The following is a 14,606-nucleotide window of genomic DNA, read 5'->3' on the forward strand; positions in this document are numbered from 1 at the left end:
CTACTGCGAAGCTTGCCTGAAGCCCAGGGTCTTCGTCAAGGCATCCTTGAACTCTTTGTTCCGCAGACAGTAGATCAGAGGGTTGATGATGGGAGTGAGCACGGTGTACACGGCCGAGATGAGCTTGTTGGAGCTCCGGGAGTCGATGGCCTCAGGCCGGACGTACATGAAGATCATGGCCGTGTAGAAGATGGTGACCACCGTGAGGTGGGAGGCGCAGGTGGAGAAGGCCTTCCAGCGGCCAGTGGCCGAGGGGATGCGCAGGACGGCCAGGGTGATGTGCCCGTAGGACAGGACGGTGGCGACGAGCGGGAACACCAGGATCATGAAGGCCAGGATGAAGTCCACCAGCTCCGCGGTGGAGAAGTCCGTGCAGGCCAGCTTGAGGATGGGGGAGATGTCGCAGAAGAAGTGGTTCAGGACGTTGGAGCCGCAGAACTTGGCGCTGGAGATGAAGTAGACCTTGATCACGGAGATGCCGAAGCCGCTGAAGAAGGAGAAGACCACGAGCCGGACGCAGAGCCCCGTGGTCATGATGACCTGGTAGCGCAGGGGGTGGCAGATGGCCACGTAGCGGTCGTAGGCCATGGAGGCCAGGAGCACGCACTCGGTGCACACCAGGGAGCTGAAGAAGTAGAGCTGCGTCATGCAGCCCACGAAGGAGATGCGGTTGTGCCGCAGCAGGAAGCCGCCCAGCATCTTGGGGATGATGTCAGACACGTACCAGACCTCCAGGCAGGACAGGGAGCACAGGAAGTAGTACATGGGCCGGTGGAGGCCCACACTGCTCCAGACGGTGACGACGATGGCCAGGTTCTCCAGCAGGATGAAGAGGTAGGTGAGCAGGAAGAGCAGGAACAGCGCGTACTGCAGCCCGGGCGCCGTGGGGAAGCCCAGCAGGATGAACGCGCTGACCTTGGTCACGTTCTCCCCCTTCATCCTCCTTGCGGGGGCCTGCGGGCAGCGTCGGGCAGGAGTGAGGGGCTGCAGGGCGGGGGGAGCCCCGTGGGGGAGTTCCACCCAAGCTGGGCCTGGCTCACGAGCAGCTGGGGGAGCGAGGACACATCCCAGCAGCAGCCAGAAATGCCCTGGGCGGTGCTTGCAGACCTGAGGGCAGAGCGGGAACCGGGGTACAGCTTTTCGGCGGCGGGGAGGGGGTCTCAGCCTGGACGAGGGGCTGGGCCAGCTGCAGCAGGGGCGGCCGGGTGGTTGGAGCTTGGGGTCTCAGGCTGCATCCCACCAGCTGGTCCCCTCCCACCCCACCCCACAGCCGCGCCAGCCACAGCAAAGGCTGGTTTCATTTACCGTCCCCAGCACGTTAGAGGCGGCAGGGCTGGGCTCAGCGGGCAGCGTCCTGGCTTGGGGAGGGCCCCCGGGGTGGCGAGCAGCTGTAACGGTCCTGCCTGCCTCCCTTGTGGGACCCCCAGACCCCTTGTTCTCGGGGATGATGTCTTGGAGCCAGAGTTCCTGCTTGTGGGGTCCTGTGGGGCGCCCACCAAGGGCAAGTGTGTGAGGAACCTGCCAGGGAGCCAGTATCGGCTGAGGACAGCAGGCGGACACGATGGCCAGGTCAGCACGATCGGCTGGACACCTCCCCGGAAAGATGAGCAGACGGTTGGGCAAGAGAGACAACACAGACACCGTGCTCTGACCAGCGGGGACAATGGCCCTGCAGCACCCCCGGTCGCCCCAGCGCCCACCCGGTAACGCGCCCACGCCCGTGCACGCCCGACGTGCTGGCCGCCTCCGCGCTGACAAACCGAGGCCCTGTGGGCGGCGCGTCACTGCCCGGCGCAGCCCCTCCAGCTCCACTCCGACCCTGACCGTCCTCCCCGCGGGGGACACCGCCTGCCATTCGGCCGCCCGCAGGGCCCGAGGGGCTGCGGCCAGTGAGCGGGTCCCCGACGCCCGGGCCATGACCGCTGCCCCCACCACACGCACGCACACACCACAAACACAGCCTCGCACACGCAGTCACAGCCACACAGCCACACCCTCACATTCACACGCCTACTAGGCGTCCACCCCCGCCGACCCCCGCTCACCCCCCACCACTGCCGCCCCCAGCTGCTCACCCCCGCACAACCCCGCACACGGAGGCCGCGGGCCGCCAGCTCCTCCGGGCAGCGCGAGCGTGGCCTCCACACCCAGACACTCCTGCAGGCGGGCAGTCCGCTCTGGAGAGGGGCCTGGGGGCCTGGGCGCTGCCAGTGCACCAGGAGCGGCTGCGGCTCTGAGGTCGCGCAGAGGGGCTCAGCGCTGGGCGCTGACGAGCAGCAGGCATGGCTGTCGGACCGGGTGCAGCTGGGGTCCCGGACACCAGCGCCGCCACCTCTCCTGCCACCCCTGGGTTGGCTGAGGTCCCCACCAGAGGTATGTGGCCTAGCCAGGGGTGGGAACAAGAATGAACCCCAGAATGTGGTGGGGCGACAAGAGGCTCCTGGGGCCGGAGTGTCCATCCTGGCGGCACCGATACAATGGTCTGGAGCCCCAGGCCAGGGTCCCACAGGGGTGTGGGCAGCCAGGCGGACCTCAGGGTCAGTGGACACGCAGCGGCCCGGCCACCCAGAGCCCCACGAACACCCCACGGCCCCGGAGGGCGCTGCCTGCAGTGGGCGCAGAGCAGGCAGGAGGCGTCCGGCAAGGGCTGGGGCTGTGGGGTGAGGATCGGCTTTCCCGCCCCCGGCACTGGCACTGGTGGTGGCCCCTGTGGCCCTGCATTCGGGCCTGATGGGGGCACCCAGAGGAGGTGTGGCGTGCAAAGGTGGGCACACCTGGGCGGAGACGGGGCTTATAGGGGTGGCGTCACGGACACAGAGACAGGGCAACAGCAGAACCAGCAGAGAAGCCGACACCACGAGAGACGCCAGGAGCCCAGAAAGGGTGAGGACCCGCGGGGGCTGGGAGGCCTGCCAGCCCCCACCCCTCCCACCCCCCCGCCAGCCGTGGGCCTGGTAAAAGCTCAATAAAAGCCTGAAAAAGCCACCGAGGGCTCGAGGACTCTCCTGTACCCGTCTGCCCGGATCACAGTGATCCTGCCCTGTGACCTCCTGCCGCTGCAGGGCCACCCCCCACAGGCAGCACCCAACTGGCTCTCAGAGGAGCCCCGGTGGCTGTCGCGCCAGAGGCCAGACCCACAGGAGGGGGCAGAGCCCCTGCCAAGGGGGACACCGGGGTCACGAGGAGGGAAGAGACGCACGTGCCAGGAGGGGCCGCTGCGGGCGGCGGCTGTGGGGCTCACACGCTGGGTCCTGCCAATGCCCCACCCTGCCCGGCCCGAGGGCCTTCTCCGGGGCACACGTGGGGTGGAGGGTGGCACCACCTCAGACCACGCAGAGCCCATCCAGGCCCTGAAGGGCAGGCGGTCATGGCCGCTCGGCCTGGCTCCCTCCCCCACGCAGGGGCCCGCCCCCACCCGCCTGCTGGCCTCAGCCGGAGGTGCACGGGCTCACCTGGGCTCACCTGGGCACCCCGGGGTGCCACCAGGACCATCTTGCGGGCCCCCACCGCCCGCCCCAGGGCCCCGCCAGAGCCCACGCTGCGCTGCTTCCCTGCTCAGACGCTCGGCTGGGGCGGGGGGCAGGGGCATGCTGGGGCTGGCTCTGCTGTCGGCCCTGACACCCCCACTCGCGCTGGCCGCCGGGCGCTGAAGGAGTTTGAGAAAATGGCCAGAGTAGGAAGGTCAGTCTAACCCGTGCCCTGAGCTGGCCGCACACCAGCTGAGGGTGCCCTCCCGGGCTCTGAGGGCGGAGCAGCCTCGTCTCCAAGACCAGGGCGGCCGAGGCGCAGGGCAGCTGAGCAGGGAGCAGGCGGGCAGCGGAACCGGCGAGCGTGCAGTGGGCGCGTCCCGCTGGCCCCCTCTCTGCTGTCCTGCCCGTCGGTTCTCAGGCCCTGCGAGGGCCCCAGGGAGACCTTCCCTCCGGCGCTGCGAGCGGCTGGTGGGGCTCGGGCCTGGCTCCTGCAGGGGGGGGCGCACAGAGCTGGCCCTTGGTGGGGCAGCTGGGGCCAGCGGGGACTCCGGCCGCACTCGACCTAGCTGAGGAGGGAAGCGGGAGGGGCGCAGGCGCAGAGGCCAGACTCGCGGGGGCACCGCCTGGGTGTCCTGGCCATGCTGTCTACGGCCGGCGGCCTGAGAGTCGAGTGAGGGAGCGTCTGGCTGAGAAGGAAGTTTCTGGAATGGAGCCGTTGGTGCAGCGCCTGCCCGGCCCGCCGTGTGTGGAGGCTCAGCCGGGCCGGGCAGCAGCCCACACGGGGTCCAGCTCCAGGGGCTGCGCCGCACCCTGGGGCTTCAGGCGCGCCGGCCACTGGCCGAGAGCTGGGCAGTGGCGGGGAAAGCGGCCCCGGGTCCTTGAGGCCGGCCGCGCCCGGCCGTGACCTCTCCCTGCCGAGCGGCCAGGCTGCGGCCTCGAGCCCCGGCGGCTCCTGGTCTGGGCTGACGGCCAAGCGGAGCCGGGCACCGGAGCCCTCGCCGGTGGCCTCTCCCGGACGCCGGACGGAGCTGCCCCCTCTCTCCTGTGGGCAGGTTGGGGCTGATCTGGGGGGGCCCGCAGACCCTCGGACACCCGCAGCATCTCACGGGCAGAGCCTCGAAGCCACGGCCGGCTCCCTCCCGCCCTTTCCTGTGGGGCCCGAGGGGGAGGGGCCGGGGGTCAGCGCCTCCCGCAGTGAGCGCCTGGGGGCTGCAGGGGCGGCCCCTGCCGCCAGCTAAGAAGGCCCCGGAGAGAAGAGTGAGCCCCCCGAGGGGAAGCCGGGGGCTCGGCAGGGCGTCCGAGTGCCCTGAGCGCCCTGGGCAAGGAGTGGCAGCGTCCTCTGCTCGCTGGGCCTGCCCGGGCAGCTGGGTGTCACGCTAGGAATTGGGGGGCGGCGCGGTAGCCCGGGGTGCACGCAGCCAGCTGCGCCGTGAGCCCTGGTCCTGCACAGCGTCAGCCGCAGCCTGGAGCTCGGGTGGCCACGGAGCTGCCCAGGCGGCAGGGCGCGCCGGGTGCTGGTGCGGCTGCGGGGGCCCCACGTCCAGGGCGGGCGTCTGCCTCGCGGCTCCTCTCCCTCCCCCCGCTCTCCCCCCACAGTGGCTCCACCGTGAGGCACACGCAGAGTCCAAGGGCACTCGCGGCGACCCGGCGGGGAAGCGCCGGCCCTACCTGGGGCTCTTGGCCCGGCCGGGAGGCGGTGGCTGCGGGCGGGAGCAGCTGCCCGTGTCCAGCGGTCCAGCCGGTGCTGCGCCCAGCGGCTCCGCACGCTCCAGACACGGCTGCCCGAGCCGCTGGGTTGGGGGGGGGCTGCGTGGCCTTTTCTGCTGGAGCGCGGGGGACCCCAGGGCCCAATTACCCAGCGCTGCCACCACTGCCCAGGCCACCAATTAGCCGTCCTGGGATCTCTGGGGCCAGGCGCCCCAGCCACGGGGGTTGCCCGGGAGAGTGCTCGCCCCGTGGCCCTTGTTTGGCCGCATCCTCGCCCGCGGGGAGCCTGGCTGTGTTCCGCCCCCGCCAGGGCCTGTCCCCGGGTGGGTCCGGCTCCCACCAGCCAGGGGCCAAGGCGGGCGGGCGGGTGTCCCATCCCGCGGGGCGGGGGCAGCGGCCGTTCTGGCGCAGCAGGGCGGGGGCCAAGCCAGAGCAGGGGTGGCCCCGCAGCGCCTCTTGTCAGCCGCGCAGCTCCCAGGTGCCCAGAGGACTCGAGTCGGGCCTTGGTCACCCCAGCTCAGAGCCCCCACTCTCCCCTTGTTCCGAGAGGGGGTCTCCTTTCTGGCCTCACCCTGACCTTCTCCCTTCTAATTCTGCTCCAGAGCCCCTCGCGGCGGCTCCCAGGACGTGCTCCTCCGGGCGGGAAGCTTCTCCCTTCACCCTCGAGGGGCTCCCCGGCTCTCGCTCAGAGGCCTAGGCCGGGGCTGCTGGGCCAGGCACCACCGGGGCTCAGAACCACAGAAGCTCTCGGCTCTCAGTCCGGACGCCACATCGGAGGCTCGGCGGGGGGCCTTCCCGCCCCTCCAGACTCTGGGGCCGTGGGCGTCCCTGACCCTGCCCCCGGCCCGCCCTCCCCTCCAGGAGCACAGCCCCTCGTGCGCGGCTGCCCGGGCAGCGCCCCCAAGCCCCTCCGTGTCCACCCGCAGGGACCCCGGGAGGGTGCGGGTCCCAGGGCCTGCCCCGGCGCCTCTGAGGCCGTTTCTCGGCTGACCACAGCCGCTCCAGCGCCTCCTCTTCACGCGTGCTCAGTGTCCTCCTCGCAGACACTTGTTTCTCCCCTCGGGACAGTCAGACCCGAGCGGATTTTGTCTGTTTTGTTCATCATGACGCTTCAGTTGTCTCAGTTGAGGCTGGCGCATTGCGGGCACTTAGACGAGTGAGTGGCCAGTGGGGGAGTGGACAGTAGGTGAGTGGCCAGTGGGGGAGTGGACAGGTCGGGGAGTGGCCAGTGGGGGAGTGGCCAGTGGGGGAGTGGCCAGTGGGGGAGTGGACAGGTGGGGGAGTGGCCAGTGGGGGAGTGGCCAGTGGGGAAGTGGCCAGTGGGGGAGTGGACAGTGGGGGAGTGGACAGTGGGGGAGGGAGTGAGGGGACAGGTGAGCAGGTGGACGGATGAGGGAGTCCCTTCAGACCAGCGGAAAGTGACTGGGTGGCTATTGTGCAGCGTGATAGAAACTCTGCACCCAGAAACGCCTCCCCCAGGCAATGGTGACCCCGTATCTGGCCTCAGCTTTACTGGACACCCTAAAAGTGATGGGCGGGGATCCTGGCCCTGTTGCCCCACGGCTTTCCCCCAGGACTCTTGTCCCCCGGAACTGGTGTCCCCCAGGAGCCAAGGTGAAGGCATGCGGGTCTGCCCACCACCTCGAGCCTGGGGGGGTGCCCGAGCCTGGGGGGCCCTCCAGCACCGCGCCTGGGAGGTGGGGCTCCAGTGCCCCACCCCGGAAGCCCCAGGTTTGAGGTTCCTGACTGCAGGCCCAGGCGGGGTCAGGGAGCGGGCAGCCCTCCTGAGGCTTCATCCCCGCTGCCGCCCCTTCAAGCTTCCTCAGCTCAGAAGCTCTGCAGTGGGGCGAGCTGCCTGGCCCGTGCGCGGCACCCCCAGAGCCGGTTTCGCCCAGGGTCAGGCTTTGGCTCCCTGCCTGGGAACAGGCTTAGGGGCATCAGCCGGGCACCCTGCCTGGGAAGTGGCAGCGGCAGCGATGGCAGCGCCAGGAGCCCCCGGAGAACAGTGTCGTCTGCGCCCGGCGGGGGCATCACCGAGCCCAGCGGCTGGCCCAGCTCTCAGAGCTGGGGCACCACCTCCCAGGCGGTCCTCGTTGCGACCCTCCCAAGCCTCTGTCTCCCGGCCCGCCGGGCCTGGAATCTCTGTCATGAGCTGACAGCGGCGGGACAGGAGGTGGGTGCCCCGGTGCCGGGACCTGCCCAGGTTGCCGGATTCCCCACCCGGGCCGTGCCAGGCTGGGCGGGACACAGGGCAGGTGATGGGCATCTCTGCCCGTCTGGGCTGCAGGAGGGAGGAACCAAGGGGGAGAGCGAGGGGGCCGGGAGCTGCTGCCCCGCCAAGCGGCCTGTGCAGCGGTCTCCGGAGCCTCCGTGGACCCGCCCGCCCTGCCCGCGGCCCATGCTGCCCCTGCGTCTCCTCGCCGCGCTGGCCGGGTGCCTCCCGGCTGCTCTGGGCGTCCCCAGAGGTGCGGCAGCTGGGCTTGGGCCTGGGCATGCAGGGGAGGCCCCTGCACCGCGGGCCTGCCCAGACTCCGACGGCGAGCTGGCCGCGCCCCCTGCTCATGCTCAGGTGGCAGCTCCCTCGGGACCCGGGCAGGGCTCCCGGGAAGGAGGCTCGAGCAGGCGCCTGGCTGCTCGGCAGGCGGCAAGGGTCGCGCTGATACCCGGGGAGGCGCTTTGCCGACTGCCCCCCAGGAGCCAAGCTGGGCTCTGGGTCAGGGAGAAGCGGCAGCAGGTCCGGCCACAGCTCGCAGGTGTCACGGTCGGCCTGGGCTGCTCACCTTAAGGACACCTTTACCTCTGCCACCTCTGGGTGGGCCAGGTACCTACTGGGAGGGGAGGGCTGGGCCCATTCACCAGGGTTAGGGGAGAACCTGGCTGGGAGCTTTTTTTTTTTTAAAGAGGCATGTATTTTTATTTATTTATTTATTTATTGTTTGTTTGTTTATACAAGCACTGGGTACAGTCAGAAGCGCGGGAGGGTGAGAGAATTCACCAGAGCAGAGCTGGGAGCAGAGCAGGCAGAAGGACTGAAGTACACTGCTGAGGGGAGCAGCGGGCGGCAGGAGAGGTCTGCGCGCCATGTGGGACCCTCCTCCGGTGGCCGGGGAGCAGCCGGGGATCGAACCGGTGCTGCAGAGGCCGCAGGCAGCTTCGCAACCCAGGGCTCAACTGCTGCGCCACTGGGGAGGCTCCTGGCTGGGAGCTTTAAACAAAAGTCCACAGGTCCTTGCAGCTGCCAGCATGCTTTGCTTTGGGGGTGCCTGGAGGGCATTTGAGCACACAGCCGCTATTTTGGATTTTTAAAACACTGGGATTCATTTAGGACTTTAACACCTCCGTGACCGACTGTGTTTCCTGGAATGTGCAGGGAATTTTAATTAGATGAGGAACCGTGGGTCAAGCTCCCCTTTCTGAAAGGCACAATGAGGAGGACGGGGGGCAGACAAGACCGACCCCCACGCATGAGTGCAAGAAGAAAACCGAGGTGGGAGTAGCTTTTCACACAGAGCGAGCCCTGCACGCGCCTGGATCCCCGCTGCCCGCGCCGGGGCCGCCTCAAGAGGCCTCTGCTGTCAGAGGAGGCTCGGGAGAGAGCACCGAGCGTCTGCTAGGCTGGGGCTTGCCTGAAGCCCAGGGTCTTCGTCAAGGCGTCCTTGAACTCTTTGTTCCGCAGACAGTAGATCAGAGGGTTCAAGATGGGAGTGAGCACGGTGTACAGAACGGAGATGAGCTTGTTGGAGCTCCGCGTATCGATGGCCTCGGGCCGGACGTACATGAACAGCAAGGCCGTGTAGAAGATGGTGACCACCGTGAGGTGGGAGGCGCAGGTGGAGAAGGCCTTCCAGCGGCCAGTGGCCGAGGGGATGCGCAGGACGGCCAGGGTGATGTGCCCGTAGGACAGGACGGTGGCGACGAGCGGGAACACCAGGATCATGAAGGCCAGGATGAAGTCCACCAGCTCCGCGGTGGAGAAGTCCGTGCAGGCCAGCTTGAGGATGGGGGAGATGTCGCAGAAGAAGTGGTTCAGGACGTTGGAGCCGCAGAACTTGGCGCTGGAGATGAAGTAGACCTTGATCACGGAGATGCCGAAGCCGCTGAAGAAGGAGAAGACCACGAGCCGGACGCAGAGCCCCGTGGTCATGATGACCTGGTAGCGCAGGGGGTGGCAGATGGCCACGTAGCGGTCGTAGGCCATGGAGGCCAGGAGCACGCACTCGGTGCACACCAGGGAGCTGAAGAAGTAGAGCTGCGTCATGCAGCCCACGAAGGAGATGCGGTTGTGCCGCAGCAGGAAGCCGCCCAGCATCTTGGGGATGATGTCGCACACGTACCAGATCTCTATGGTGGACATGATGCCCAGGAAGTAGTACATGGGCCGGTGGAGGCCCACACTGCTCCAGACGGTGACGACGATGGCCAGGTTCTCCAGCAGGATGAAGAGGTAGGTGAGCAGGAAGAGCAGGAACAGCGCGTACTGCAGCCCGGGCGCCGTGGGGAAGCCCAGCAGGATGAACGCACTGACCTTGGTCACGTTCTCCCCCTTCATCCTCCGTGCGGGAGCCTGCGGGGCAGGAGTGAGGGGCTGGAGGACAAACCTGTGGGGGCTTAGCCTGTGGGGGAGTTTTAGCCTGAAGATGGACAAGAATAGTAGCATGCAGGCACCGTCTTCGTGTCCAGCCTGTCCCGTCAGGACGGGGTGGGGGTGGTCCCGGGTCTCCTTGGGGCTGGCCACTTTCAGAGTGGGATCTGGAACACCTGCCCACCTTCTCCCTGTGTCTCCTGGGAGTTCTCGAAGCTGTCACGCTATTTTATGATCTGGATTTCCCTGGGAATCTGACAACTATAAAGGAAGTCAATAAATTGCATCTACTCTTCAGTATCTGGGGTTTTCTTCTAAATGAGGAGATACTTGCCCTTTTCCCTGTTTAAGACTCGATGATGTAAGAGGATGTGACATCACTTCAGGGTTTATGGGACAATGGGGTTTTCAGACCACAGGAGTCTCCTGGGCCAAGAGAGGAGCAGGGCCTACCTAGGGGTCTCTATCTTAGTGCCACCGCAGAACCTCCTTAAAATATGGTGAAAGAATGGAAGGATAAGGCCCCACAACATCATCAAGACCACCAGGAGATTATCAGCAGGGGAGAAATTTCAACCCAGTTAGGGAAGAGAGAAAACAGACAAGAAAGGTAGCTGGGGTAGCCAAGAGGAGGAAATCTAGAAAGTTCCCCAGTGAAAGTAACTGAGGGAGAAGCCATTGCTCAACCCATGACAAGTGTGACGGGAGAGGCAGAAGGAGACGGAAGCAGGGAATATTCTATGGCCTCCCCAACCTCAGCATAGATTAGGTCTGGACAGGTGGCCTGAGTTTCACTTTTGAATATGGCATCAGGATAGAAAATGGACCAATCAGGTTTGGGCTCTCACGAGTGCCATTCAAGGTTTTTGATATCATTGAAGATCAAAAAATGCAGCAATCTGATTGGTGCTTGACTGGCATCAATCAAACAGCTAGAATTATAAATAGCCCAATCAGGCTAAAAAGGCAGGGACCCTTAAAAGAGTGTAACCCTGAGCAGAAGACAGCTTCAGGCATTCAGCAGAAGGCTTCAGACCCATTCGTCAGACCCTTCTTAGATTCTCTGGGACTTTGAGATCTCCTTAGACCTTCATAGACTTGAGACCCCTGCAGACTTTGAGACCTCCGTAGAACTTTCAGAGCCTTGGTCGCTGCCCCTCCCTCTGGCTCTGCCTCTGACTTCACCTGCAAAGAGCACCACTGGCCTGGGCCTGTTGTCTCTAAAAGAACCATTTGCTGTTGGTGTATACAACAGCTCTCAGCTGTACCACTGGTGTCTCTGCCACCATGTCTTGGTGACTGATGCTGAGCAGCACTGCTGACCCCAGCACCGTGACAAGCCATCTTTGACAGCTGTCCACCTATTCTGATCTTCCAGCACTACCTTTTGGTGCTATTGCATCCAAAACAGTCTGATCTGGTGTCCAGCCAGTACTTTAGAATGTTGCTGTGGTCACTGTGATGTCACCTCAGCAGGCCCATCTGTGACCACCTCCAGCTGCTTGAGTTGGATCCTGGCCCACTGCTTACCTGTGTGCCACCTGCTGCAGACTCTCAATGGGGCAGCAACATCTTGCCTGGGCAGCCTTTGTCTGGACACTGTGGACACTATCTGTGGCGAGACTGCTGGTTGCTAATGACTTAGACACCCTTTCCTTTTGCCCAATCTCCCCTTTGTTGATAAACCCTACTGCTGTACATGAGCCTGAGCGGTGTCTTGCAATTGTGACGCACAGTTGAAAACCCACAAACAGTGACTGGTCCCCCAACTGGCACTGTGTTATAACTGTGCTGAGGTGGCCAGAACTCAGGGTTTTACAATAAAGCTTTTCTGACAGGTTCCATCCTGTGCCGTGTGAATGCATCGGTTATCCAAACAAACTTATTTTTAAATTCTCCTTTAGAAAGCCAGGTTAGGCCTATATTAAACTTCCCCCTAAACCGGTTTCAAATCCACGTGGAACAGCACAGACAGGATGACTCCCCGGAAGAGGCCATCTCCGGTGACAGGAGCCCCGGAGACAGGAAAGGCGCCCCCCCCCCCCCCCCGCCCCCGCCGCGAAACTGCGCAGAATGGTGATGAACGCAGAGGAGCAGCGACGGGAACACATCTTCCCCGGCCAGCAGGGAAGCTGCAGCGCCGGCGAAGCGGCACCCGTCGGAGCTCGAGGGGCCTGAGCCACGGACATGGGCCTGGCACCGCGAGGACGCAGGCGGCACGCGGGGCCCAGACGCGCGAGCCCGGCTACGCGGTGGCACGGGAGGCGGGGTCACGCGTAGAACTGCTAGCGGACCCCGCCGTCTCCGCGGTGGGAGCGGCAGGACAGGGGTGTCCGCGCCTGCTGCCCGCCGCAGTCTGTCGTGGCGGTTGCTGCTCGGGGCTCATCGCTGCCCTTTGTGACGGACTCAGCAGGGCGCGCTGAGCTGACGGGTGCCACGAGTTCCAATCAGAAGTGTGGGTGACAGAGGACCTAAGCCAGGGTGGGAGGGAGCTGAGGAGCCCCCAGAAAAAAGATAGCCCCCAGGAAAGGAGACGACCGGAGCCCGAAGGAGGAGAGACGACGCCGGCCCCTGCAGAGAGGACGCGGGTCCGGCCTCTGGGGAAAGGAAGGGGCAGCGTCCAGCAGCCGCCCAGGCGGGGAGCCGGAGGACTCGGTCAGGGACGGCGCCGGGCCTGCCGCTGACGCTCCCTCAGAGGAGCCCAGAGGCCCCGGCCTGGCGCCTCCGAGAGCTGCTCCCCGTCGGTGCCCAGGCGGCCCCACATGCGGGCACCACAAGCTCTTCGTCCCCCCTTTGTGAGTAAACCCCGGGGGGTGGCTCCGGCGGCTGAGGTCTCCCGCAGTCGTGCGCCCGGGTGGGACCCCCGGAGTCCACCCCTCTTCGGGCCTGTCCTTCAGCTTCTGGGTTTTGGCCTTTTTGGCCTTTGGGGGTTTGGGGGGCGCTCTGGTCTCAGGGGCCCTCTGGCCTTTTTGACCTCTGCCCGTTTCTAAGCAAGCTGAGGTGGTGACCGGGAGCAGGACCGAGCTGACCAGCCGACCGGGCCGTGGGAAGCCCAGGCCCAGCCCCCCGCATCCCTCCCCGCGCCGCCACCTCCCGCCGCTCTCGCCGCAGCCAGCGCCCGCTGTCCCCAGCCAGCTGCATGCGCCAGGGCAGCCCGCTGCCCGCTGCCCACTGCCCGCTGCCCACTGCCCGCTGCCTGCGGCGAGCCAGTTCCCACGTGGCCCCGAGTCGGGGAGACGGGCCGGGCAGGTGGCCGAGGGCGCGGGGCTCGCAGCGGCCGCGTGGAGCGAGGACTGGCCACGGCCGCAGCGCGGGCACCGCCTCGGGCTCTCCTCTCGCTCCTCGAGCCCCGCAGAGTGTTGGGGGATCGTAAAGCTAGAGGGGACCCAGGGCGCAGGCAGCCGTGGGGGGGCGGCCAGCCCGGCGTCTCCCAGCCTGCCCAGCTCCTCCGCCTGCTCCCGGGGCTGGCAGCTCGGCGACCCCACAGGGGCCGGGACGCTGCACCGGGCAGGCTGGGCGGAGCCAGACCCCGAGGCCCCCGCCCGTGAGGCAGCAGGGCCCGGCCGGGGGCCTGGACGGCTGCCGGTCAGCAGCAGGGTGGGGGGGCGAGCAAGCTGCGGGCCCGGCCACTTCCCGGCGAGCTCAGCGAGCAGCCTGGGGATTTGGTGGGAACGAGCTCCGAGAGCCTCTCACAGGACAAGCGGTCTTGGGAAAACGGAAGCTCGTGGGCTGGCTCGGCTTCCCCAGACCAGAGTCCAGAGAACCGCGAAGAAGCCTCGCAGACACAGGGAGGCGCTGCCCGAGCTGAGGGAGGGGCGGACGCACCTTCCTCAAGAGCCCCCACAGGGCACACCGCCCCTGACACAGTCGTGACCCCCAGCGGGGTGCAGGGCCACACCCCGGTGCGCAGCCGGCCCCGTCCAGGCAGCTTGAAGCAAGAGGCCGAGGCCGGCCCTGCCAACCCGCAGCCCAGGGCCAGGGCACTCGGGACGCCCCGGGGCCGGGGCACGGGGCTGAGCGCCAAGGGGTCGGGGGTGCCCTGGCAGGGGCAGTGCAAGGGGCAGCCTCAGCCTGGGAGGCACAGAGAGCACCACGGAATTTCTTTAAAATCTCACCGTGAATGAAGGGGTGGAAACCCCAACAGACCTCGAAGGGACAGCAGGACACAGAAAGAGACCACAGCACGTGAGGCCGGGGCCGGGCACCAGGCGGGCGCCGAAGGACAGGAGGACGAGCGGGGAGGAGGGGCGGGGAGGGGCGGGCGGGCGGGGGGGTCGGGGCTGTGTGGGAGCTTGTACTAGGACGAGCCTCAGCTGGCCTGTGTCTCTGCCTCGACTGTCCTTCGCTCTGACTGTTCCGGGCCAGCGTGTGGAAGCAGGGACGGCTGACAGAAATCTCCAGGCGAGAGCCTGGCGCGGCCCAGCCGCGGAGACGTTCCCTGCTTCCTCCTGCCCAGCCCGGGCGGTGCCCCTGGAGCCCGCCCCCCGCCACGTGGACCCCCCTTCGCCTGCGGCTGCTTCGATCTTTGTATCCTCTGGTTCCAAACACCAGCGAGGCTGCCTCGGAGCGGGGCTGCCCTGTCGTGGCGCATCGTCCAGGCGCCTCCCGGCTCTGCACAGGGCCTCTGAGCAATCCCTCCCCCCCCCCCCACGCACCCGCCCCAGGCAGGAGGGGGAGGGAGGCAGGGCGCGGAGGGGCGGCGAGGGGCCGGACCGCGGCTGACAGTCCCGGGTGGGGGCAAGAATCTCAGCGTCGTCGTCTGCGCCAACCAGAGTCCGCGGGCAGGACTTGGGCGACCTTCCCGAGACGGTGCGGGAGCGCGCTCAGCCCCAGGGCCCCGGCAGCGG

The 14,606-nt window shown here is 66.7% G+C and overlaps 2 protein-coding genes across 2 annotated transcripts; both read right to left on the minus strand.

Moving 5' to 3' along the window:
* LOC119254903 (olfactory receptor 6B2) lies at positions 1-939 on the minus strand. Its single transcript, XM_037521944.1, has one exon. It carries the CDS (start codon positions 937-939, stop codon positions 1-3), a length of 939 nt encoding a protein of 312 aa, XP_037377841.1.
* Positions 940-8,787: 7,848 nt separating this feature from the next.
* On the minus strand, positions 8,788-9,726 carry LOC119255234 (olfactory receptor 6B2-like). Its single transcript, XM_037522177.1, has one exon. It carries the CDS (start codon positions 9,724-9,726, stop codon positions 8,788-8,790), a length of 939 nt encoding a protein of 312 aa, XP_037378074.1.
* Positions 9,727-14,606: the final 4,880 nt, after the last annotated feature.

The sequence above is a fragment of the Talpa occidentalis genome, unplaced genomic scaffold (genome assembly GCF_014898055.3).
Source record: "Talpa occidentalis isolate TD23 unplaced genomic scaffold, MPIMG_talOcc4v2.1 talOcc4.3, whole genome shotgun sequence".
Lineage (NCBI taxonomy): Eukaryota > Metazoa > Chordata > Mammalia > Eulipotyphla > Talpidae > Talpa > Talpa occidentalis.